Genomic DNA, 26,712 nt, shown 5'->3' on the forward strand with positions numbered 1-26,712 from the left:
CACGTCAAAAAATATATGCGGATGACACCGCAAGATAAGTTCTATAAAGCCATAGAAGCCGTGGATAAAGGGACTGATAAGTCGCTGCTCAAGAGCTTCTTTGAAAACTTATCTGCATCCCCCGTCGAACTCACGGCAAGGCAGTTGAAACCATTTCCATTCGAAGCCGAACCGAATGTTTCCTTCACGGTCGACCACTGGATCATAGCCAACGCGTGCTCAGACCACCTAGCAGAGAATCAACTTGAAATATTCATAAGCACGCTGATCAGAGAGGGTAACAAGTTGAAGGTACACCTAAACCCAAACAATTATCATCACATGGATTTCATGAGGACTGAGCCACACGATATGCTTTACGAGATAAAAAGCGGATTCCCAACGGTCCAGGTAGTTTTCGTCATTCTGGACAAGAACTCTTCTCACTACAACAGCATAAAATACTACGCGGAGACACAGTTCGGCCTCATAACGCAGTGCGTTACCAAAGAGAACTTCTACAAAGAAAGGCAGATTGGAAGCGTCCTTTCCAACGTGATGCGCAAGGTGAAGGCCAAGATAGGAGGCGCGGAAAAAGTCATGCCGGCTGATGTCGGTGCCTTCAGCTTCGACCACGTGATGATTATTGGCGCGGATGTCAGCCACCACGGCCCGAACGAGAGAGGCAAACCCTCCGTGGCCGCTATCGTAGCCAGCATCGATGCGCGGGCCTCTCGCTACGTCGCCACTTTCCGTGTACAGGCACAGGATCCTACAACCAAAAAGCGAGTCGAGATTATCGAGGACATGGAGAATGTCGCCAAAGAACTCCTCCGAACCTACAAGACGAAAATGAAAGCCGAACCGAAGAAAATAGTCTTCTATCGAGACGGAGTCAGCGAAGGGCAGTTCTCGCAAGTGCTACAGTCGGAGCTCCGCGCCTTAAGAACGGCGTGCGACGACGAGCTGGAAGAGCGGCCGGCCATCACGTTTCTCACCGTTCAGAAGCGGCACAGGACTCGCTTCTTGCGCGACGAGAATTACAATGTGCAGCAGGGCACCGTCGTCGACACTGTCATCACACATCCGCATGATTTCGACTTCTACCTGTGCTCCCACAACTCCCCGCTCGGCACCGCTCGACCGGCCCACTACTACGTGCTCTGGGACGAGATCGGTTTTACGTCGGACGACCTGCAGAAGCTGACGTACGGCCTCTGCCACGTGTACGCCCGGTGCCGGTCGCCCGTCTCCATCCCCGCGCCCGTGTACTACGCTCACCACGCCGCCACCAGGGCGTCATGCTACCTGCAAGTTCGGGGCGGTGAACCCGAAAATACCTTCAAGCTATCCGACGACGTCAAGGCCAAAATGTTTTTCATCTAAGTCTACCTCGGTCGCTAGTGTCCGTCGCATGCGTGGCCTAGTCGCGCATAGCAATGCCGAGCCCTGCTTTTTCTTTCTTATATAAGCATGGTTCTGACCTGTGTTCTCACACACGGATTATTCACAACTTTTGTATTTGCTGCTTTTTACGCCACATCTTTGAAGAATGTTAGCGACCATACACTATTACTGACCGACAGCAGCATTCGCCCAGCTTCGTCACGTCGACCAGTGCACAATGCACAAGATTTTGTGTGACGCGAATGCTCGGATTTTAGTGCTGCACGTAAAAACCTGTCTTGAGCGCTTTACTTTTTTACATATTGCGAAAAACAAGCAGCACCTCTACATTGCTCATCGCTCGCTTGAGCACCTTTTTTTTTTTTTTTAGCGAAACAGTCTCACTGCTTGTACAGCAATTTTATTCTTCGGACACCTTCCATGTGACAATCATCGGGGAGTGCAACTCGCTAATAAAGACTACCCCCAGTTTGCGCATGTGCAGTGTTTTTGTCGCGTCTGTAGGCTTGTAAAAGCTTGCGGCCCATTCTGGACAAAGAGCCAGATTTTAGAACGCTTTAGACAAGTCAGACAACTGGTCAAAATTTGAAGCTTAATTATAATATCATACCTTCCTCTCTTTCTTACTCAATCGTGGCCCCTTGATAGCGAGTTTCTTTCTGAAAGTCTGAGCACAAATAAAAGTTAATAACCCATGACCAGTCGCGCTCCCCCCCCCCCCCCCCCCCCCCCCCCGTTTTTGAGAGAAAATAGAGCAGCTTTTAACACACACGTATGGAAAATCACGTTCACTTTAGTCCCGCCACAAGCCATGACAGTCAGCGATGTTGTTCAGCACTCGGGAAAAGAAAGTTCTCGAAATCTTCAATCTTTTATAGGGTATTCTTCCTATTCAAACCAGGATTCTTATTTTTATTAAACAATTCAGAAAAGCCGGTGTGCAAAAAAAGGCGTCTTCAAATGACTGCTTCATGGTATTTGCAGACACACGCAAAGTTACACAAGGGATACTGGACGAAGGCAAAAAAGGCACTCCCAAACTTTATTTCTGAGCTTCCTTTTGTACAAAAGTAAGGCACGTTGGTGTTGCTCAAGTAATATCAAGTTCGCGTCTACACTAAAATTGTTTGCTCGGGTGACCCATCGGCTATGGGAAGCTTAAGAAAAGCGAAAAAACAATGACAGATGACACAGGTAAACGACGACTAGACATCACAAAACTAAGCAATGTGGCTCAAGGTACATGTGGAGAGCCTCTCATTTGTTAAGAAATTTCCCGCCATAATGCACTGCTATTTGAGCAGCTTATCGATTCTAGACAAACGCACAGAACTAAACATTTTTGAACAAACAAAACGTGAAGTATGTACAGGTGCTCTTCGCCTGTCGTCACCAGCATACTTAGCAAACGCTACGCTTGACAACAGGAAAGGCACATTTTGGCACTTGTCACGGGAGCTTTTCCTTTCAGGGAAATTCACGATTAGCGAAGTTTTAGTAAAAGAAAATGTCACGACAAACACTGATTTATTGTTTCGATTATATATACTGTTCACATCACACGAAATACGCTACATATCACACAAATAAAGTCTCAAGGAAGTTTTAAAAAAAAAAGCCTCTACTTCAAACTCATTCATGTATCCAGTTGTTTGGGATTCGTTGTGGCTGACACGTAATTCTGACTGCAAAAATTTCTTCGGCATGTAGTTGTTCAGTGCGCCTCGCTTAAGCTTTTCTTCCTCGCATGTATCGAAAATGGCTTGCAAGGCGCTAATTCCTTGACGGGTACTTGAGATCGCTTTGTTAATGCTCTCGAGTTGTAAAAACTCGCAAGACTGCACTTCAGCGGATATTCGTAGCGTCATAAAAACAGACTTGGAACGTAGTCGAAAGGAAGACGACAGGCTGTTTCACAGACGCGCGGTGTTTAAAAGAGTTAGGCCTAGAGCATAGAGTGATCCGCGATGCGTTAACGTGTATTGCTTCCGCGGGGCGAAACTGCGCATGAGTACATCACCCCAAAGGCACCAGATGGCGCCAGGTTCCGGCCAGCTACGCACACTCCTGCCGCGTCGGGACCAATCAGCGCATGAGCACTAGCGGCGCACGGTAGCGGATCGCGTATCGCGATGTGCTATAACCCAGGCGAAAATCGTAACTGGTCAAACTGGTTTAAGGAACAATTTCCCAGTTGATTCCAGTTGTTTCCCGATGGCTCCCAGTTGAATACCAGTTGCATCCAACTGGAATCAACTGGGAAATTGTTCCTTAAAGGGATACTGAGGCGGTTTTCGAATCAGCTAATTTTTTACGGCTTTGAAGTCTTGTCATTGCTGATCACGTCTATGAAATTATTTTTTCGATTTTGGCTAAAATAGTGGCGCAATCACCAATTAAAAACGCGATGTTCAAATCTCCCGCTCCCCGCGCGAGCGTAGGAGAGGAAAGCAGCGGAGAGGGAAACCTCGTCCATGTCGGCCAACGTGACGTCAGGTTGAGGAGCCGGGGATACTTCGGCGCGCGTTTTTTCTCGTGCTGCGTGCGTTGTGACGTACAAAGCGTGTCAGCCGACCTTGAGAATCAGATTCAACACGAGGTACTACTCTGCGTTCGTGTCCATAAACAAATACGGCCGAGACTGTATCGTTTTCCACTGCTTTTCGCAAGATCATAAGCTCGCAGCGCAAGCGCTCGATGCTGTGACGAAGAATTCAAGCTGACCAAAGCAAGCCTACTCTGCTCGAAGCACTTTCGTAAGAGCGGCTACATGCAGAGCTTGTCCCTAATGGGACCTCTGGAGATTTCTGTCGAAAAGGCGCGGCTGAACCACGACACAGTTCCATCGATTTTCTCGCACATGAGAGGCATATGTCACCATTCCGAAGAAGCGCCTAGCTCTCTTAAAAGTAGAAACATGCTCACTTAGCCCCTGAAGAAACCTTATAGAGGCTTAAGCATGTGTCGCTTTCCTCAGCTTAGGTGCGACCAGACCACCTGAGACGTGCAAGGCTCGGTCATTGATTTTATACTCGGTTCGACGTGTTCAAGCAAGCAAGCAGAGCAAAGCACAATAAAGCGAAGCAAGCATAGAAGCTCTTCATATGCGGCATCTCGTTTAATCGTAGCTAAGCGATTAAAATGAAAGCGTTCGACGTTGATTTCGGATGCAAATTTATGAGAGAAATGAATGGCAACGGAGATTTTGCAAAAAAACACCGCAACCTTACTCGGTTTCTTCATCAATTTGTGGCAGCGGGCGAGTTGCAGCTAGCTTGGCTTTTAAACACACATATAGTTGGCAACTACTTCACTGAACCTAAACTGCAAATCTAGGAAGGGCGAAGGTTTCCGAGGCAGCGATTAATATTTTCTGGCATCTGCTGAACGCGCCACGAGTGAAGCAGCTGCCTTGTGCGCGTATTTGGCTTGGTTTCCAGCGCACAATGATTGCGTCACTATCCTGTGGTCACATGCCTCGCAGTGCTTGGCCACTGCGCTTCGCTAATTTTGACATCAACTCTGTGCTCCTTCATCGTTTCCTTGAAATACTTTCTTGCCTTAACCTGCAACGCCGGGTACTGAGAACAGGATTTTTTGTACACAGTGCTTTGGGCCTTTTCTTTAGGATGACGCTCTTCCGGGCGAGCCAGGAGGCGTCCGGGGGTGGTAATTGACTTGAGTATTGTTCGCACCCCTTCCTTTCCGAGAATACGAGCCGAGGTTGTGCTGGCACCTTTTACGCATGGTCTGCATCGCGTCTTTGACGCTGGCGTACGCTTGTGCTAGGCGTAGAATTTTTTGCTTGTGTCTTTTTTGGTTTCAGGCGATACGTGGAATGAGCAAACTGTAGTATCCTTTTCTTCGGAGGTCAGTAAAAAAAAATAGTCGCCGTATTCGCTTTTACAACGACACGGAAAGCTGCGATCTGCACTCAACGCAGCGCCGGATCCGCATCGGCAGCTTCTCCAGTCCTCAAAGTGACGTCACGACCTCTCTTGACCAATCACGGGCGGCGGCGCGCCGCGCGGCGTGCCCCGCGGCACAGGCCGCATATTTCGGCTAAAAAAGGCAATTCGCGCTTGTTTTTGCCTTATTTGGATGCGATATTCCAGTATACAGCATGAAAAACTATAGGACGCCGCTGCCAGCCTGATATTCAAAAAAAGTGCTTCAGTCTCCCTTTAAACCAGTTTGACCAGTTAAGATTTTCGCCTGGGAACTGTATAATGTTTACAAACCGATTGCCAACAAACAGGGTGGACAGTGCAGATACCTTGGAGTCAAATTAGTGAAATTCGTCTCGCTTACACTGACAATTTTTTTTCATTTACATGTTAACACAAATATGATAATGATCCCGATGTATATATATATATCATACGCAATTGTCATGACAAGTCTGTCACAAAGCTGTCACAATGAGCACTACGGACACACTGTAGAAAAACACAACACACAACAACACAAATGGAAAGAGTCTGAAAAGAACCTTTATAATGTACATGAAATAACAGCATCGACAAGATTTTTGAAGAACGAAACTACATGTTCAATATGAATGCCTCAGAGATGATGGGATGAAGAAACACTAATGACACAGACGTGTAGTAACCGGAAACTGCACGTGAGCCCGCCTTCCTTTTCACTGTGTGGAACCACTCTTCTCACACCACCGTTCAATGAATACGAAGACAATTAGTGGAAGTACACTTTAGGTGCAGTGCAAAAAATAGAGGGGGAAGGGAGGGGGACACTGAATGTCTCTGCAAGAACCCTTATGGTAAGGGGTGTGTATTTACAAAATCTCTGACCCCTTCAGGCGTGCGTACCTGTTGATGCTATGAGCGCATACATTTCGTTAGGATCGAGATGTGCTCTTGGAGGAATGTGTTTTGTTATCGCATGCACGTGGACAACGTGTTCTTCGGCTACATTCTGCAGGCATTTGTGGCTGTGGATTCAACCACTGTTACTTATCAGTGGATTTCTGAGCTTTTGCTTGAAACATCGGCACTGTGGTTGCAAAAATAAGCAAAATCTATTAAGTGTAAGTTAGACATTTCGAATAATGTTTCACCATAGTTTGGACGTAGATGTCAGATTGTGAAGCCATTCGTCGCTGACTTGGTGTTAAGACTTTCTTCTTACCTCATGAGATAGGAAATCTATACCTGTTTGCCTGACAAGTTAGCTAGTTATGAAAAATACTGCCTACTTTTAAGTTAGGGTTTCATCGCGAACGCTCAGTTATGCAGCTGACAGCGAACTCCGTTTACATAAATTCATCAGTACGTCAGCCTTATTTACATTGTATATAATTCGATATTATAAATACATTTAGTTTTGTACGTGCATAGAGAAACAGTTAACATAGAAGGCTTACCGCAGTGAATGATGGCAACGATAAAAATGGCGAGTTCGGTTTCGTGACCTCGCATACACGAGCTGTAAATTGAAACAACCTCATTGTTTCGTGGAGAAATTTATAAAGATACATGCCTGTGTGAGTCGCATTTCATGAGCGTGAAATGTGGCTTCTGGCGAAGTTTCAGTTCAGCGCACATTTAATGCGAAAGACAAGAAAGTATGGGTAATGTGATCTAGGGAAGACGAAGGCAACAGCGATGACAAGGGTTATGCTTTGGATTGTTCGTAAAACTCTCATAACATCTTTAAACAGCTCCAACACACTTCAAGACGGGAAAACCACGTCACTTTTTTGTCTTGTGCATGTACTCCCCTTTTCATTATTCTTGTTACTGCTGCTGCTCTCTTTCTAGCATTTCTCTCGCCAGTCACACCTTTCATACCCCTCACTACAACCCTATCGTGTTCTGATGAGTGCTTAGAGCAATGGGCCATAAAACCAGTGCACACACACACGTCACAAACCTTAAATGAGAGCGCAGTCCCCACCGAGGAGAGAAGTGCCAGTGACCCTAAAGGAGCCGCGAGCAATGGCAATCTCCTGGAAACCGATGCGAAGAGCGCAGAGGCACTTATTGGAGCTCGAAGAACAAGTCGCCGTCGTTGAAGGCTTCTACAAGCCACCGCCTTGTCGACGCCCGCCGAGGCAAAATCAGTTCCTGCCGTACCATAGCTCTGCCCCATGGTCGCTTCCTCAGCACGATGGAGCGAACGCGTTAAGTAAAGAAGTCAAGCGGAGGCAGCGGCGACAAGGAGTTGTCCTTGCCTTTCATCATGAGGTGCTGCATGGTGCCCATCTGATGCAGGTCGGCATCCAGCAGGCCGTTTGTGCCGACCAACCCCCCGCCACCGCCGCCTTGCTTCTTGTCGTTGTCAGGGCTGGCGGAGCACCCGTAAGACATGGGCGAGCAGCCTTTCTGCTGGTGTGGATCGGGCGAAGGCGCGCCGCAGGGTCGCTGCATACCGACGCCCGAAGCAGAGCTGCTGACGGGTGGGAGCGGCGGCAGGAGTTGGTCTTGCGCCGGGGGCAGCATGGTGCTGTAGAAGGAGCTCGGGTTGGTCGAGGCCGTCGCCATGCCGCCCATACCGCCGGGACCCGTCGGGGAGAAGCCCGAGCCGTAGCCGCCCGCCCCCGGTCCCGGAGACGGCTGCAGGGAGGACGTCTGGAAGCCAAAGTCATACGGATTCCCGGTGCCGAAGGCCCAGGAGTCCATGGGCGGGTTGAGCGGTGGCAACGTCGGGGACGCGGAAGAGTACGGGTGGCCGCCTTTTTGCATATTCTGGGCGGCCGCTGTTTCAATTTTCGTGTTCGGGCCGACGAGGTGCATGGAAGGAAATGCGGGAAGAGGAAAAGGTATTAGGTCTGTGCGGTACCATCTGAACTGTTTAATGATGTCGCGTTTACTGCAACTGTTCCCTAAACAAGAAACATATTGTGAAACAAAATAACAGAAGTCTACTTGCTGGCATGAAATTTTTTCCACATAGCTTTAAGAAAATTGCAAAACTGGGTGAAAAAAAAACACAAGGCAGAAGTTTTAAAATTAAAGTAGATTTTTCTAGTATGTATATTATGAAGAGGGCATGAAAGTAGTTCGTGCGGCGTGACACGGCACGACATGTCGACACACGGCAGTAGAACAAGGAAACCCCGACACGTGACGCACACTAAAGTCAAAAGCGCTCCCTCGTGCATGCAAATTCGAAATTGCACGGCTGACATTGCTTGTTTCTCTTTTCCTCTAGCCGTATTGATTAAAATTGGCTAGATGTGCGGACAACCTGCCATGTGTAGAAACTTCACCTGGATCTACTAAGCTTGAATCAAACAGTACACAGACAACCGAAATAAAACAAAAATAATGAAGTGGGGCCTGTGGTATCAATCTTACCTGCTTGCAGAAAGTTTGTCTTGCGCGGTGGTTCTCGTTTTCTCCACTTGGCACGCCGATTTTGAAACCAGACCTGCAAGCAAAAATAAAAATGATGGTTTATGAGGTTTAACGTACGTCCCAAAGCGACTAAGGCTATGAGAGACGCCGTAGTGGAGGGCTCCGGAAATTTCGACCACCTGGGGTTCTTTAACGTGCACTGACATCGCACAGCACACGGGCCTCTAGAATTTCTCCTCCAAAGAAATTCTAGCCGCCGCGGCCGGGATCGAACGCGCGTCTTTTGGGTCAGCAGCCGAGCATCATAACCGCTGAGCCACCGCGGCGGCATATAAAAATGATGTAAATGGTGATACGCACACACATAAAAGTTTAAGGACAGAAGCTCTGAAAACAGTAGTATTCGAAATTAAGGGTCGTCCGCCAGCTCTTGTCTTGTGATTAAAATTATTTCATTTTAATGTAGGAAGAGGTGTTTTGCCAAAGACCGTCAAGGCTGGGTGTCCATGGCCAAGTCAAGCGGTCCAAGAGGCCGCTTTTACTATGGGCACCCCGTCACCATGTATATTGTGGTGGTAAATAAATAAATATCAAATATCAAAATATCAAACATGTTCGTTGCATTCTTTGTGGAGTCAAAGAACCTTTATTTCAATCATTTCATCACAAAGAAGTAGAACGCCAGGCTGGGAGAAAGAGTGTATTCTTTGCAAAACCAGTGGTTACCCGGTGACTCTGGGGGCATCGTACCCCGCTCCTCTGTACGAGGCGAGCGCTCAAACTACTACGCCCCGCGGTGGTCTCCTCTGTATATAACGTTGTGGGCTATATATCCCTTGGCGATAGAGAGCGACTAACCAAACACTTCAACCACCTCTCCTTTTTTTTTTTTTTGCTGACGGCGCAAAGATGACCAACCACACGTGCCAATAGTGGGGTTCTAAAAGGTGCTCCACCTACGCGATTGTAGATTCCTTCAGATATCACCTGATATTAAATAAAAAAACGATAAAGGTGTGTTCTCATTGCCGACTACGATGGGTTAATCACCGTCAATACACAGTTCGTACTGTTGCATTTGAAATTTCTTTATTTTGTTACACACCTCCTTCATTACTTGCATTTATTTGCTTTCGCTTCTAGATCTATATAATGTCGAACTATATAATGTCAGTTTAATAAAACGATATAAGAGAAGTAATACCAAGCGTAATTTTCTTGAAACTTTGTCTCATCTAACACCCAGAGAACACACTCATGCCATAAGAAACCGCGATGAATCGTTCATTCCCCAAACGCGAACTAATTATGGACGTCAAATGCTCAGCTATCACTTCCCACCATTGTTATTCTTTCAAACCTTTATTTTGCAACTTATTGCTTTTGCCGTTTTGTTTGTTTTTTTTGTTTTTTGTTTTTTCCTATCAGTTCAGTCTCGTTTATTTTTTCGCAAACGCAACTGTTTTATTAGTTGTTGCCAATGTATGTAATTAAACAATTCTTGAAACCTTTTACGGGGGTGCAGGCGCTCAGTCAAGCTCCAATGAGAGCTTTTTGCCTGCGCCTCTAACATCTGGATGATGTAAATAAAGATTTGATTTGATTTGATCTCATCTTGGTGTTCACAAAGCGCCCGTTTGAGAAAGAGGTCGGCCGCTTTCGAGCTGTCGATTCAGGGTATTGCATAATACAGTAGGCTGCCAGCCATCGGACAGTACTTTCTCCAGCACAATTATCACCACAGAAAGCGCGCACAATAAGAGATGGCTTCGCAACTCTCCAGTTCAGTCTAATGAAGCGCCTGTCCAGTCACGTGAAATATCTGCGTTAGGGAAAAAATTCCGTAAAACTGACCAGAAAGTGCCGAGAACACTTCATTCCCTGCACTCCGTCGATCACGAGTTCAGGGAGGAGTGCTCGGATTATCGCGCTTTACTTTGCCGTGTATACAATAAGCTTTTCACCGCCGCGGTGGCTCAGTGGTTACAGCGCTCGGCTGCTGACCGGAAAGACGCGGGTTCGATCCCGGCCGCGGCGGTTGAATTCCTTTGGAGGAGAAACTCTAGAGGCCCGTGTAGTGTGCGATGTCACTGCACGTTACAGAACCCCAGGTGGTCGAAATCTCCGGAGCCCTTCACTACGGCGTCTCTCATAGCCTTAGTAGCTTTGGGACGTTAAACCTCATAAACCAAACCAAACCAAAATAAGCTTTCACCTCAACCGTAAATCTGCTGTTTCTGATTTTCTTCGGCCATTACCATATAGTATATCCGGCGCATCGCCCGGATTATTCTGCAAATAACGCAGACGCTGTGGCGTCCCAGCCGATAAAGAACAGAGAAACTAGCAGGGTTTCAATGCAACTACGGTAGTTTCGCAGAGGCTTGAGTGCTTAGTGAACAGACAAGCCATGCACGTGGTAATGTATACCTGCACTCTGGACTCGCTGAGGTTCAGCCTGAGGGCGAGGTCCTCTCTGGCGAAAACGTCCGGGTAGGGGGCGCGCTGGAAGGCCCGCTCCAGCTCATCCAGCTGGAAGGCCGTGAACGTCGTCCTGCGAAAATCCAAACGTGACGTTATTTAAGGGGGCAAAAGTTGAACGTGCATTCACATAATGTGACACGAGGTTCGGACTCAACTCTGTAGGGGGATAATATTTTTACAAGAAAGTTACAGGGGTCATGCGTAAGAAGGGGTCGTGGTCATACGCAGGGGTTTTGATAACTCATATGACCGACTGTTAAATAATTAGACAATCAATCATTTATTTTTGTATACAATGTGGAGCGAAAAAGCATGAACGAAGAGAAAAGCCGATTCTTTGAGCAGTCACCCATCAGCAACGACGTACGATACATTTTGGATATGAATAGAGAAAGTAGTATGATTTTTGTAATAGGAAAAAAAAAAGCAGACAAAATACAGAGGGAAAATAGGTATACATAACCAGAAATGCGAAAACCAGATAACAAAAATGAGATGATGCAACAATATTAGTGCAGTATTGGCAGGCAATTTTTATATGAACACTTTGGTATGGTTTAGTGGGGTAGAAGTACATTATCAATTTATTGTGCATCAAAGTGATTTAGTACTGGTGGCAACGTAAATTGTAATTAGTTCGTGATGACTAGGCCAACCAAGATGATTTATAAGAGAAAGAGCCGTTTGTAAACGGTTGTTTTCAGTTGAACTAAGTTAAAATATATATCTGAAGTACGATTAAGAGTACTTTTCTGACTGCAAAGTTATTTAAACAGATACACATCTTGCGCCTTAATAATTTATGTTGATGAAAAAATGGCGCCCTGTACTTCAAGAATGATACGTTTCCTACTACGCGGGTAGCTCCAGTGTGCAAGAGAGCAATTTTCTGCATTTTCGTTGCAGTGGTGTTGCCCCACACTAAAACCCACTAGCACAGGAGGGAATCTAGAAAAGCATACTATAACATGCGTTTTAGTGCAGATGGAAGGAAATGAATTCACTGGTTTATCATACCAACAGTCTTATAACAGTTTCACTAAAAATAGTTCACGTGGTCATTTCATAACATGTGTTTCGAAAAGATCAGTTATTTGACACATTTTTTACTCACAGTACCGTTTGACTAAAGATAGTTGAAGTGGTCATTCCATGACATGTGCTCCGGAAAGATCACGCGAAGGGATATGATACATTTTTTATACAGAGTATGTTCGGATCATGAATGGCAGCTTACCAATATCCCTGAAGAGAAAAGTATACAACAGCTGTATCCTACCAGTACTCACCTATGGGGCAGAAACCTGGAGGCTAACAAAGAGGGCTCAGCTTAAGTTAAGAGCAACGCAGCGAGCTATGGAAAGGAAAATGATAGGTGTAACGTTAAGAGATCGGAAGCGGGCGGAGTGGGTGAGGGAACAAACGCGGGTTAATGACATCTTAGTTGAAATCAAGAGGAAGAAATGGGCTTGGGCAGGGCATGTAATGCGAAGGCAAGAAAACCGCTGGTCCTTAAGGGTAATGGAGTGGATTCCAAGAGAAAGGAAACGTAGCAGGGGACGGCAGAAAGTTAGGTGGGCGGATGAGATTAAGAAGTTTGCGGGGATACAGTGGCGGCAACTGACAAAGGACAGGGTTAATTGGAGATACATGGGAGAGGCATTTGCCCTGCAGTGGGTGTAGTCAGGCTGATGATGATGATGATGATGATGTTCGGATCTAAAATAACAGTTTTGGGTACATCACCTAACGATCGTGAGCCCGAAATAGGATGCATTTTGTTATCGATCCATTCAGAATCAGAGCCGCCGCGGTGGATCACTGGTTATGGTGCTCAGCTGCTGACCCAGAAAACGCGGTTCGATCCCGGTCGCGGCAGTCGAATTTCGATGGAGGCGAAATTCTAGAGGCCCGTGTACTGTGCGATGTCAGCGCACGTGAAAGAACCCCAGGCGGTCGAAATTTCCGGAGCCCTTCACGACGGCGTCTCTCATAGCCTGAGTCGCTTTGGGGCGTTAAACCCCAAGCTCCCGCAATCCCACAATTCGTCTGCATTTATCATCAACGGTGAGTTCTGTGCTGATTCCTTTCTCATAGCTGTAGCTTTCAATTATCACTTCCAGTCAGTATTCACTAGAGATGACGGAACCGCTCCTGAATTTACTTGGAATACTGCGCTTGACCCTTTTCCTAGCATTGAAATAAACGATGCTGGTGTGCATAACCTGCTATCAAACTTGGACGTAACCAAAAGTTCTGGGCCTGACGTTGTGTCCAACACATTACTGAAACGGCATTCCGAATGGATTTCTCGTTATTTAACAGTACTGTTTAGAAAATCGCTGGAGTCTGAAACCGTAGCGTTTCTCTGGAAAAATGTGAAAATTATTCCAGTGCATAATGACGGTAAAAGGCTCCTGGTCACGAATTACAGGCCAACTTCCTTAATATTTACTACACGCAAACTCCTAGAGCATATCGTTCATAAATACATTGTTCAGTATTTAACTGAGCTTAACACATTGTCTAAAGCACAGCATGGTTTTCGCGTTAATTTTTCCACTGTGTAGCAACTAATCAAGTTCACGCATGATATCGCTGCAACACTTAACACGCGAGGACAGATTGATGCCATTTTTATAGATTATGCGAAAGCATTTGATGCCATATGCCATCAAAAGCTCTTAATTAAACTCAAGTCTTTCCTTAATGATTCTAAACTTGCTGGCTCGCTCTCTGATTACTTGCACTTACGCTCGTAGTTCGTTTCCTATAACCAGTAAAAATCATCTAGCATAAGAGTAACTTCTAGGGTCCCTGAAGGGTCTGTTTTAGAGCCACTTTTATTTATTACTTACATCAATGATGTTATTACAGCTATTGGTGACCTTCCGGTAAACAATCGATTATATTCCGACGGCTGCGTCCTTTATTCCAAAATCTCCTCGAAAATTTATTCCAAAATAAATAATAAATAAATAAACCAACCTAAACCAAAGAGTTGTTCAGAATCAGCGCTTTTTTTCACTAAACGAGCAGTTTGCGACAAATATTACTATCATTTGCTTTTATTTCCGCTATATCTATGTCCGAGAAACGCACGATACTGTTGTCCGCGTAATAAAAAAACCGACAGTTATCGTCTAATTTTACAATCTCTTAGATATAGTAAAGAAACAGAATAAGTCCTAGAATACTTCGTTGCGGAAATCCTGATCCTGTACGTTTGGGCGATTATTTATGATAACTAATGTCCGTGAATTCAAGCTAGCCTTCAAGGAAAGATTGCAGTAGTCGTTGAGCACAGCCTCTAAATCCCTATTTTTCACGCTTATCTAGGAAAATTGAATGATTTACGCAATAAAAGGCCGCAGTGAAGTCTAGGTATAGTCCAAGAACCAATCATTTATCTTCAACATTGTTTAGTAGTGTCACTTTTCGCACCAGCCACGCTGTTTCTGTTGTCCGGTTCTTTCTAAGCCAGACTGATACTGATCTATATAACTGAGTTCGTGTTTCTGGTAAAGGTATTCAGCACGTACTTTAACAACAGTCTCGAGTCCTTTAGAGAAAATTGGCAGTATTGAAACTAGCCTAATTTCCCAAAGTATTTCTAGCACCATACTTGTGGATTGCGATTACTTTTGCGACTTGCATATTTTTCGAAAGATACCTGCGGAAAGTAAGCTTTTGTGTTTGTATTTAACCGGTCTGATTTCTGCGTCGTTTGCGTCACGGCTGTAGCTCTTTATAAGTGCATGAAAAAGTGAAGTGACTTCAGAGGCACACGTAGGCTAAAAAAATATAGTGTGTGGTAATGGCGAAATTTTATGAAGTAGCGTCAGGAGAATATTTAAAACGGCATATTTCTAAGAAGTCATTAAATTTGTTTGCAGGACTCATGCCGGTGGCTTCTATACCATTTACAATAATTCAGTTATTGCTGCTAAGTGTCGTTCGCCCACTAAGAGCTTCATTTAGTTTCTTCCACGTGACGTTGCTTTTATGCTGGCTACACATTTCAGTTATCCGTTTGTAGCATATTTCTGTGTAAATTTTTAAGCACCTATTAAACTTGTTCCTAAATGCTTCAACATCGCGCATCTTGTCTTTATCACGAAAGCGTATGAAAGCTTGATTGGGTGAATAATAATGACTCTAATGGCCCATGATGCGATCACAAGTTTAAATAGCCCATAGGTCACGTGATCGGTGGCATTAGTCTCATGGCCGAATAAAACGTCACTCTCAATGGTGACGTAATGATGGCGTCATTTGGTATGAACGATTCGACCGCCGCACAACAAGCCTACAGCGCCTGACATCGCAAAAAGAAAGAAAAAACATCCCGTGGATTTTTTTGTCAACATCGAAAAAGAGGAAATTGTACTGTGAGCTAGCAGCCCTTCACTGAACCCAGTTAGAACGTAAGCTCAAATGCCCTTGTAGACCAGGCTGGCATGGATCGCATGAGCAAAAAGGACACATTGCCCGAAGCGTCAGCTCCTCAGCCCACCTGTGTAGCAACGCCTTGGGACAGCGAGTGAGTGAAGAAGAGAATATTCTTGCCTGACATAATACGAAGCTGGCGCCGTTATCCCCCCAGGAAATCTCCCGATTCAGGTGCACCGATGGAGAAGAGTCAGCTCTTCGAGGACCTATCCTGGCAAGGTGCTCAAAGTGTTCTTCAGACCAAAATGGAGAGCCACACGTACACGCTTCAAGGAGCCGACGATATTGCTCCCGATTCGATTGCCGCTCGGTTGAGTGGGACGACGACGGGCGATCGAAGTGGTTCGCATTGCTCAAGGTTTCGACGGTTGGCCAACCGAATCTTAAAACCTTGCCTAACCAGCCGCACTGCTACAGTTTCTTTCGTCCATTCTCTCCAGAATCCTATGCTGCACAAAGGGAGATATGCTGAGTGCTCCCCACTCTCCACTTTGTTACACCACCCGCTATGGGAAGAGGAGGTCCGAGATGGTGCGCAATCATTTTTCTGAGCGCCTCGATTTTGAAATTGCGGAGAAAGATTGCGCCTGCCTCTACACGCCTGGGCGGCATTTCTCGCACCACAACGCTTGTATAGCGAACGCTTCGGCAGTTCTCGCTGAGATAGGTTTTCTCAGAAGGGTTACTCTTCACATGGTTCGTAGATTTTTCTTGTACTCAATTCTCTCACTGCCCCCCCCCCCCCCCCTCCAACTTTAATATTGTAGGTGTTAATAAAAACGCTTGTCACTCGAAATTTTCGTGAAATTCAGCTTCCATTGCATCGGTTTGAAGTGCAACCCACTAAAATGCTTGCTTCAGGGACGCGACAGAAATTTGAAGGACAAAGGTATATATAGGTGTGACATAAACATATCTGAAATATCAACATATATACTTAAATATAAAGTGGAAATGACGCTAGAACTTAGTGGCGCATGTCACGATCGCTGAGAGGAGTCGTATTTACGTACGGGCATACGCTATGCTCGACACGTGCGTTGCATAACCCTCTGTACACAGGTACTACATCACTTCGGTAAACGGAACTGATTGCCCCCTTTTACTGTTTCCATACCTGGTCTTTTTCTTTTTGACCGCCTTGTCTCCATCTGAGGAAGACGACTTTTCCGTTGACTTGCCCTTCTGCGTTTCTGCAAAGGAAATGATAGTACAGTGCTTAGACAGCGCAGCAAATCATGTCGGTTACCACATCCCATATTCATCTAATGCGGATCAGTATGTCACCTTGTTGTTGTTGGCCTTTGCCTCCTTGTTGACGGGAAATCGTGAAAGTGCGTTCTTTTCCTTTTTTTCCTGCTTTTTAAGGACTAAATAAAGTCTCAAGTACGTGACCTAAACTTCATGAATAAAAACTCTATCCCGGGGGCTGCTTCAGCTTGGTGAAAAAAGCAGCAGTTTCGTGCACATGGAATAAAATGGGAACGCTGTAGGCTAATACCCTTATCATAATGAAGCAGTACAGCTACAGTCACTATTAAGAACAGGATCTTGTGGTCTGTATATCCTGACACTTTAAACCAGAAAGGAATAAAAGCGGTACAGATGTTAGTCATTTTGCTGCTGTCTGCGTTCTCAGAACCATTACTGCCTTAAAGGTTGATCATTGCTCCCTTAGAGACTAACTGCAATTAAAGAGACATAAGCCACAGTAACTGCTGCCATAGCGAGGATTAAATCACGTAGTTATAACCTCATTGTACTAAGTATTTGCCGTGCAGTGTACGCGGCGCTTGCCCTCTTCGGGTTAGTGTGGTTAGGAGTAAAAACTAATCGGATTGACTAATATGGCACAGTAAGACTAGCATTCGCATGGACAGTTATTTGGCGCTATCTTCTAGAAGCGTAGTTTCAAACGCCCAGGTACGTCGCGGAGGTCCCAGTGAAGTGTATGAACAAACTGTGAAATGGAGTACAGGGGCTCATGCGTCTGCACTCAAGTGTTCTTTATTCCTTCGAGTTACGAAAGTATGAATCAAACTACGACCATTACCTCGACCATTAAATTAAATTTTGACCATTAGATCGATCCCTTTAGACGGGCTTGTAGCGGGGGCCACAAGCGTTGATTTTTTTCTGTCTTTATTTCTTTGACTTAAATTTCAAACTTAAAAAGTATCTCGAAATTCATCCGGAAAGGGTAATTTCTATATAGTTATAAGACAGTTGAAAGTCAGCAGACAGGGGTGCCACCTATGGGCTGGGTGCTCAGCGAACGATGAAGTCCTACAACTTTTCTTTCTTCGTCACGACCGTGCTTTGAGTAGCAGTGAGGAGTTCGGCTGAATACCGCTGGTGGCGTGACAATCTGTTAACACCTAAAGGAAGGAGCTCTACAGACACCAGAGCTTTGATTGAAGAGTTCGCGGTACAGTTGGCTCGAAAAGTACATCCCAGCATCTGTGGGACAAGCTTCAGACCACGGTCTTGCAAAATTTACATCTTAATGTCGAGCTCACCTCACTTTCTCTGTTCTTCTGGGCTGTCAAGTGAGGTTAGACCGAAAGAGAAAAGTATAAACAAGCACCTTCTTTCCTGGGCGCTGCTGGGGGCATGCCGTCAGCGCCACCGAGGCAGCCCATGGGTTGTGAAGCGGCCATGCTCGGCAGCGGGCCGGACAGGTCCCGGGTTCTCATGCCGACACAGGGAGCCATGGATACCAAGCCCGGCAGAAGGCTGCTCATGCTGGTTGCCATGGGGTCCAAAGAGGAGACACTTGTGGCAGGCACGTAGTCGACCACGCCCTGGTTGCACAGCTAGACAAGAGAAAAAGCCAAGCATTAGCTGAAAGACAATTTGCACAGCAGTGGCTTCGAGACTACTCAATGATACTGACTGCATTTACCTCGTACTTCTACGCATTTCATAGCCAAGCCCCTTTGTTACTTATATGATTTCCAATATGCAAAAAATAAATGCGCAAATATTGTCAGATTCTTTAAAGAAAAGCAGGCAGAAAGAAGACAAAGGAGCCGAAATTAATGTTTTATTGAAATAACTTATGCCCGCGAAAAAACGAAAAGCACAGTAACGGCGGTAGCGCTACGCAAAGACGGCGGTACCCAAAGGCCGAGAGCATAATGTATACCGGCGGTAAGTTGATAGAATACATAGAGCACCTTCTTTTCCAATTCCAAAAACGCACAACTCATCGCGGCAAGCAATTGGACAATGCATACAAAGCTGTGTCTTTAAATAAAAGCTTGGGAGCAAAATACATTACATTCCAAGGGCTTTCTAGGCGCACACTAACAGATTTTCTCTATGATACCGGTATCTCGTAGCAATATATGGCCGCTGTACATAGTTGGGAGTTCGTTTATGCTCTTGGCATCTAATTTCACGTAAAAATAATCGCAGCACCAGGCAAATAATAACGTGAGCTATGTTTGCGGTTCCGCATGCTTTCTCAATGACTTCTTTTGCACACAACGACAGCTCAAGAACTCATGAAATGGGGTTTATTACATGATCTTTCGCGGTAAACAATTGTGAACTCGGAGCCTTTTCTCTCCTACAAAAATTATACTTTATCACGACGCCTGTCACATCATCCTGTATGTCCCTTAAGTGATACAGGTAGCCGATCACTGCATTATTATCCAGCGTAACCTATTGCTTACCTAACCAGAGAAAGACAAAGGAATGCTCAGTTTGCGCTTGTATTTATTTTTGGTCAATAACCCCTGATTGTGTTGTATGTGTGTAGTGTATTTCTTTTTTCCATTTTTTATTAGCGTGCATCTATACGCCTCAGCAATATATCGGCAGCCAAAATGAATCGTTAATGACGACTTACTCAAGAACTTCAAGAACACAGGGTGAAAATAAATAAAACTGAATGATTTTGAAAAAAAAAAACAGTTTTTCCCTTCAAAAGCTTCCCTTGAGTATACTGTGTGCGTGAAGCCATAAATTTCGAGACTCCGCTATCAACTTAGCAGTTGATCAATTGTATGTTCATTTTCGATCTTTTTGTATCCACTCCCCTCTCTAATGCCTCTGGTTCTGAGGGTAGATAAATAAATGCAGTGTTCCCGCTCTGCAATTTTGATAAGCTACCGTCAATCGAAAGAAACACTATAGGTCACAGCAGCGCTCTCAGCGTATTCCAAAACCCTGCATCAATAAGCGGCGCTAGAGATAATATTATTTTACGATAATCGATAATATTTTTTCGCACTTTGTCGCTCATACAGGTAAAGGTGCGGGAACGTCGTATGTCGTTCCTGCAACTCGCTTGATATATGTCGTCAGCGCAGGAGTGATGGGCCCATGAAGCATGAAATAGTGTCTCAACAGGCCGCGAACTCTGCGTGTATAAGCTTTTCTGCTCTCCATATTGATTTTTTTTAAATACGAACAAACCGTGTCATCATTTCCTTTGAAGAAATTTTTAACGCCTCCGCCAACTTATGATGTTCATTGATAAGCAGCATTTTATGCTCACAGTGACCCGCGATCGTTGTCTAATGCGACCTGCCCCGCTTGGGTCCCTGCTTATCTATTACGGTGGTAACAATACATGTAACACCTGCGACAAGCACTCAGCATATTCGCTATTATCTATAATAGCGGCTTTCGGCACCGTTATTCATTTCCGTTATATAAAATAAACGTATACTGCACCTCGCTTCTTAATCCTACAGCAATAAAACAAAAAAAAGAAGTGACGCTAACGAATGTGCCGTAGTGTCAGTTTAATTATTATTCATAGACCGGGTTTAGAATCAATACGGTGCCACGAATTCGTCTCTCCGTTTTCATAGACCTGCCGAATAGCTTGTGCTATTCGCTGGCATAAGTAAAGTTCTTAATGGTAGTTTCTCGGATCTAAATATAGGATCGTACTTTTAATAGTATTTTGAACAGTATATACCTAGTATTACCTTTGTTTGATAGTAAAGGCAAAAGAGTGAACAAGTGTGGACTTGTTCCTTCTCTACGTGCCTACATTGTTAGAATACACGCAAATCAATCACGAGCTAGAGCACACCCGTTAACCTTCAGTCCTACATAATAGCGGAAAACTGCCAGTTTAAACGCATTCGAACTCATTCTGCGCAAACTACGAGTATGACCGCTTCCTAAGGGTAGAATTTCTTAGTGGATATTCGATCGGAACACACCTCAGGCAATGCACCTGAGCTCATTTAAGAGTGGGTTTACATGGAAATGTAAACTATTACGTCTACCTTACCTTCAGCCTCAGCAAGAAAATGATAGTTATTTCCTTGCTTGAAATCTGTCCAACTCTAGGCATTCCTCTCAATGCGTTCAGGTCTGCCGATCGGCTCGGTCTTACCGCCCTGTTTGCGTGCCGCCTCAATTAGTTCCGTTCGTACAAAGACAGGCCCAGGCCACGCTGCACGGCATTCTATGCTATAAAGTGAGTGTCAAATGCGATAACTGGTGTGTGTGAAATTTACAGCACCGTTTAGAGTTCTTCCCAAAGACACTTCCCTGGAATGACGTGATCTGTTGACTAAACCCTGAGCCAGAAATGCGCTAGCGAGCCAGCCGTGGTTCACGCGCAAGCACAGCAGGCTATTTTCACCTGGTGCTGCTGCTGGTGGTGGGGCGGCGGCGGCGAGGAGCCAGTGTGCTGCTGGTGCAGGCCCAGCATGACCTGGATGCTGTGGAAGTGTCCGCGCGAGTCCTCCTCGGCCTGCGGGTCTTCCTCGCCACCTGGCGGCTGCAGAGCCGACTCGTCCTGCAGCAGAGGAGCACCCTTGGCGCCGCCACTCAGATGCATGGCCCCGGACGGTGGCTCTTCGGAACAGGCTCTGGCTGCTTCGCTCCTCTCCCAACGGGCTCACGAACACGGGGCTGCAATCACGCCGCTCAGTTAGAGCCCAAATCTACGCATATGCATGCGTAGCTTTGAACGGTTCTCTTATCTCTACTTCAAAACCGACCACACTGTTTTTGTGAAGTTACCATAATCAAAAACGCCTCGTGACCGCAAAAGCGATGTCTCCGCTCCCCCCCACCCTCATTTTTTATTTTTAATTCTAGTAATGCTCCTTCTCTAAAAGCCATCCTTACTGCTTTTCTCCCCATGCAAATGCATGCAAATGTCTTCCTCCTCCTTGATGACCCCCGACGGTTTCACTTTTTGCAGCATATATGGAAATGAGTGATGAAACTTTACCTTGAAAAATTCTCCGTAACCACCGAGAGAAATAGCAGTCGAAAGGCACCGACTAGATGAGAGAAAACAGGGCGTTGAGTTCCAGCCGAAAGAAAAGCGTAGCACATGCGCCGGGTGGTAGTCTCAACTATTTATTTCAACACTCATCTTTTTCTTCATCCTTTCAGCTGTTCGAGCTTTCCTTTTTTACTTCTTTCTTTCACAAGAATTGCGAAAGGTACAGAATGTTAATAACTAAGCTGATCAAAATAAAATGTGATCGGCCACATTGTATCGTAACGTTTTGCTTTGGTTTGCGTTTTAGCCCAGAGGACCTAGTTATTTCTCTGGTAGCGATACTGAAGGGTAACTAACGCACGCGTCATGCCGACCATTCCACATGTGAAACGCCTGGTTACTTCCCCTAATCTGTATTTCTCTTTGCTTTTAAATTGAGCATAGTCTTCTCAAGCTGTGGTGCGCATAATGCTGAAATTATGAAGAAGAAAAAGATGATGTGGTGGAATAAATGGTTGACGGTAGCGTAAGTTATATATGCTTCGTTTCTTTCTGTCTCGACTTCCTGTCGTCTGTCATCCCTACGAAAGCCTTGTGTAATTACGCTTTCGGAAAATTGTTTACCTCACGCACCATACGTAAATCTAAGACTATCATCACCAGCAGTTGAAACAGGCACTGCAGGTTATTGTTAAAAGAAGATGTACTCTGATGCGTTATTCTAGAACGGATGGCCGTAAGCGCCATGTAAGAGATCTAGTCCAGGTTTTTTTTTTTTTGCTTTTGGTTTTAAAAAGATGAAATTGATGATTCCCGATGTCGAAAAGCATTCGTGGTGGAACATGCTAACCTAGCAGGGGAACCTAAAAAAAAATGCGTCTGCTAGAACAATCCTCGATACACGTGAATAAACTTTGCGGAGAACGTTCGCCAGGTCAAGGGAACGTTCGCACTGTTCAGGTGACCGATAACAGACCCGCATTTTAGTTTCGAGCTTTAAAAACTACCGCTACGTATTGGTCTTTTGTCCGTAACGTTACTACTTTCTGCAGCCATGTCTTCGCTTGTGTTTCTGCTCAGAATTCTAATTCTGACAACTTAGGATGCATGTCGCCAGGCTCCAATATCACTGCGCCCATGCCCATTGCCATGGCCACTCTCACATTTAAAAATTCGGTACAACAAATTTTACTGCCTATTCTGATCGTTCCTATGAACGCCTAGGCAGCTGCGTGACGTTTAGCTTAGTGGATGAAATGTTTTCAGCATATTCAGTATTCAGCATATTCTCGTGTTCTGTTGATGTACGGATACAGAATACAACACACGTGATCGAGTTGCAATACTTGAAGGCACTCACCTCACGTCGACATTACAATGTTGCAATGCCAGAATTCTCTCTTGCGTCGTTTATCTCATCTCACAGCCCTGTCACCCAAGAGGATTCTCAAGCGCGAACAAAACGTTTCCACGGAGTGAATTCCGAAGTCCGCGAACCACGGTGCACACACTAAAGCGTTGCAGCACCAGACTTGCTGTTCCGCCATTGATATCCCTGGGTTCCAGGACCGAAAACACAGTTCTAGGTCAGCTGTGCCCTTTGCGGAGTATCAACAGAAATCCAGACGGATTTTGCAGAAAAGAGCCTGAACGGCGGTAGGACGACAATCCTCCGGTAACGAAATGGCCGATGCGTATAGAGCAGCAGCGCGAGGTCGGCGCACGATCCAGGCGTCGGAGCAGCGCGACTGAGTCTGGGCCAGGCCGCCTTGGCTCGGAGCGCGACGCAGAGTCCAAATCAGGACACGGCCCTCCAAAAGGAACGAGAAGAAATTGCCATCATTGACGGTGAATCGCCGGCAACGATGCCTGATTGCGCCTAACTTCTCTAGATGAGCTCCGCCGGTCGGACTCATTGGAACCAATTAGCAATCATCAGCGATATTAGGGAAACCCGGAAGATGACATTACAATGTGCGCGCCAATTGAGACCTCCCACGCGCGAGCTCCCTTTCACGCCACGTTCCGTCGGGAAGGCGGGCAACGAGGAATAAGTCCGGGAAAAAGGAGATTGGAAGAAAGGGGGTAAATGGGCCGATAACGGCTTTTTTTCACCGGTCTCACCTGAACGTGGCACCTTGGGCTCGGAGTGACGCCTGGTCTTGTCTAGCGGGCCTGGCGTCGACAAACTGGCTCGGTCCTTTTAGGCTGTGCAGCAGCGCTCCCTAGCGGCCCTCGTCGGGCCGATTCGCACTTCCCCCTCCGCCGTTTCCTCTCACTAGGCGCCTTCAATTGGAGGTGAAGGCCTTTCGCCCATATTTGGACGTCTGGCTTGGGCAACGAGCGTGTCGCCGATAGTTTAACGAGCCAAGCTCCGCCCACTCTGACCCGGCGTTGTAGCTGCGCGCCGCATACACGACTCTGGCCAATGGGAGAGGCGCCGGCTTGTCGCGGTTTGTTGCCTTTTGGGCTTCTGCGTGCCCGCACGTGGGGTTCGGGGGCTGGCGAGAGGAGCGTCCCGCCGACGGGGTTGGGACCCCCGTAGGGGAAAGAGTGAAGGCGCGGTCCCAGACAGGCGAGGGAGGGGAGAATTCGAGGTTCCAGCTACGGGACCGTCCCGTTTAGAGAGCTGGCTCGGAGAGGAGAGCGGTGGCCTACGTGATATGGAGTCTGCGAGACCGCGTCGCAGCGTCTTTGTTCCCTGCCTTTTAAAACAATTAAACTAAATATATACATTGTCGCGTGTGAAAATAGCGACCTACAAGCACAAATTTATAAATTTGGGCATTACGTTAATCTGAGTTGCTCGAAACAGTGTAAAGACGAACAATGGAGCTGACGTAAGGCAATTTTAATTAACGGCATGGTTTAATATGCTTTATTTTTTTTAACTGCATTAGTGTTTTCTATAGAGTCTCGAACACTTTGGACAAAGTCACACGTGTGTAAAAGAAAATTGTTCGATTGTTTGCATCGAGAGAAGGTGGGCATCTGAGCTGCTAAGAAGCTGTAGGCGGCCATGTGCGCTATATACTAAAAATAATTTAGAGACCCGTCAGTCAGTCTATGTACGTCATCCGAAAGTCTCACCATTGCACCCAGTAAACTAGTAGGTTCAAAAGTATATGCGAAACAAATGGGAACTACACAGAAACGAAACGTGACATGAGTGAAACGTGTTTAACGAAAAACGTTAAACGAAACGTGTTTAAACCAAACTGAAATGCACGGTTAACCAGGAATGCATAAAGCAGGACGCGGGCTACGCTTCCAATCTCAAGATACTTCAACCTTACTTGCTCAAATATTGTGAATGTTGACTGCCGCTCTGTACATGCTTCTTAGACAACAGTACATTCTATCCTTTCACCATGATACGTTGTCCTCTGTTGCATTTTTCATCTACAAAAGCTGCCTTCCCAAATATTATTGCCGTAAGCTGACAAAGCTGATATGTCGGTGATAATAAGCAAATGCAATAAACGTGTTTTGTAAGCACTTAATGACACTGATCGGTGGCGGTCGGAACGTTTCGTAAGAGTGTACGAAAGGAGAAGAAACGCGCATTCACAAAAAGTCAAAATAAACACAAAGTACAGAGAGGAGAAAATGTCTTTGTTCAAAGCAATGAATAGGCCAGGAACGTCCGAAACGTCGGACGCAGAAAGTTAGGTGGGCGGATTAGATTAAGTTTGCGGAGATACGGTAGCCGCAGCTGGCAAAATACAGCGTTAATCGAAGAGACACAGCGTGAGCGTAATCAGGCTGATGATGATGATGATGATGATGACGCTGTCAAAGACGCGCCTAATTCTCTGCTGGTAAAATATTCATAGTCATTAATCATTGCTTTTGTCAACCTGTAAAAACAAATAATGTGTGTCATACACATGTTCTGTGTACCTGGCGCAGCATGAACGTTATCATAGTATATGCTCAGTTGTGGTGCAGCCGCTTAGAGTGGTGTCAGGCATTTATATTCTCTTAGATCCGCTGAAACCAACTTCGAAGGGGAAAATCTTGAAACCATGGGCAAGCTATTAAAATTCAATACACATCAGCGCATAGCAAAGAAATTCATTTGTGACGTCATCCGTCCGCCATCAGATGACGTCCTCACCTTAGAAATTCTAATCCGACGAGATCCATTTCTCGGTCGTGACCCTGCGTCGGGATGGTCGTCGGTTGTCGCAGCTCTAGATTAACTCACTGGGAATCTTGTTACTTCAAGAGCTAGACCGAACACAGACCAAGAGTAACCACCATAAACCTCTGATGCTTTATACGTTGCTTCCGCAATAAAAGAAGCGATTGCCTAATATACTTCAAGAAATTGAAATCCGTGTTTAAATATTTACGTATAAATGCAAACAACGGGGCATCAAGGCAGCTGTCAAAAGCATCGGCGGGAGCTCACTCAGAGAAAAAAAAAATATTGATGCAAAACACAAAAATACCAGCAGATTGAAGAGGAGAGTGTAGATTGGAATCATGAGAGGAAAGTTCGGGTCGCAAGGCCGATATCCGAACGTCAGCAACAGGGTTATTGGAGGACAGTCCTTGAGAAAGAAGATGTTGACTTAGCTGAGCCGCATTTTGGGGAGCAAAGGAGCGTGTAATTCTAATTTCTCACCGGAATAGCAGGAAATAACCAGACTAAAGAGCTGCGTTTAGGAACTTAAAAAGCTATTTCGACATGAAGCAAGACTGTCATCGCAAATATACCGACAGGTATGCACGATGCTCCCATCCTGAGGCTTTCGGTCTTTCTCACCGTTAGAGTGTGAAAGACAAATACTCGCTAACCATAGGAGCTTCCAGAGAAAGTACAGACGCAAAGAATCGAGACACCAAAAT

General features: G+C 45.7%; 1 protein-coding gene across 2 annotated transcripts; it reads right to left on the reverse strand.

Annotated features, from left to right (window-relative positions):
* Positions 1-3,668: 3,668 nt before the first annotated feature.
* On the reverse strand, positions 3,669-24,046 carry LOC149342308 (uncharacterized). 2 transcript variants are annotated; one of them, XM_089544595.1, is made up of 7 exons: positions 23,980-24,046; positions 21,262-21,533; positions 18,232-18,460; positions 16,762-16,837; positions 11,139-11,262; positions 8,709-8,781; positions 3,669-8,107 (listed from the first exon to the last, which is right to left on the reverse strand). In XM_089544595.1, the coding sequence occupies exons 2-7, from the start codon at positions 21,457-21,459 to the stop codon at positions 7,533-7,535; spliced, it is 1,275 nt and encodes a 424-aa protein (XP_089400721.1). In that variant the 5' UTR covers positions 21,460-21,533; positions 23,980-24,046; the 3' UTR covers positions 3,669-7,532. The 2 variants fall into 2 exon arrangements, with proteins under 2 accessions (XP_089400721.1, XP_089400722.1); XM_089544596.1 differs by lacking the exon at positions 23,980-24,046 and adding an exon at positions 23,216-23,415.
* Between the last annotated feature and the right edge of the window lie 2,666 nt (positions 24,047-26,712).

This window comes from Amblyomma mixtum, chromosome 5 (assembly GCF_055824585.1).
Source record: "Amblyomma mixtum isolate Tamu chromosome 5, ASM5582458v1, whole genome shotgun sequence".
NCBI lineage: Eukaryota > Metazoa > Arthropoda > Arachnida > Ixodida > Ixodidae > Amblyomma > Amblyomma mixtum.

Coding starts and splice junctions, on each gene's coding strand:
- LOC149342308 (XM_089544595.1), bottom strand. CDS start 21,459: ATGCATCTGAGTGGCGGCGCCAAGGGTGCTCCTCTGCTGCAGGACGAG. Junction 18,461..21,261: donor ACCACCAGCAGCAGCACCAG/GTGAAAATAGCC, acceptor TCTCTTGTCTAG/CTGTGCAACCAGGGCGTGGT. Junction 16,838..18,231: donor AGCAGCGCCCAGGAAAGAAG/GTGCTTGTTTAT, acceptor TTTCCTTTGCAG/AAACGCAGAAGGGCAAGTCA.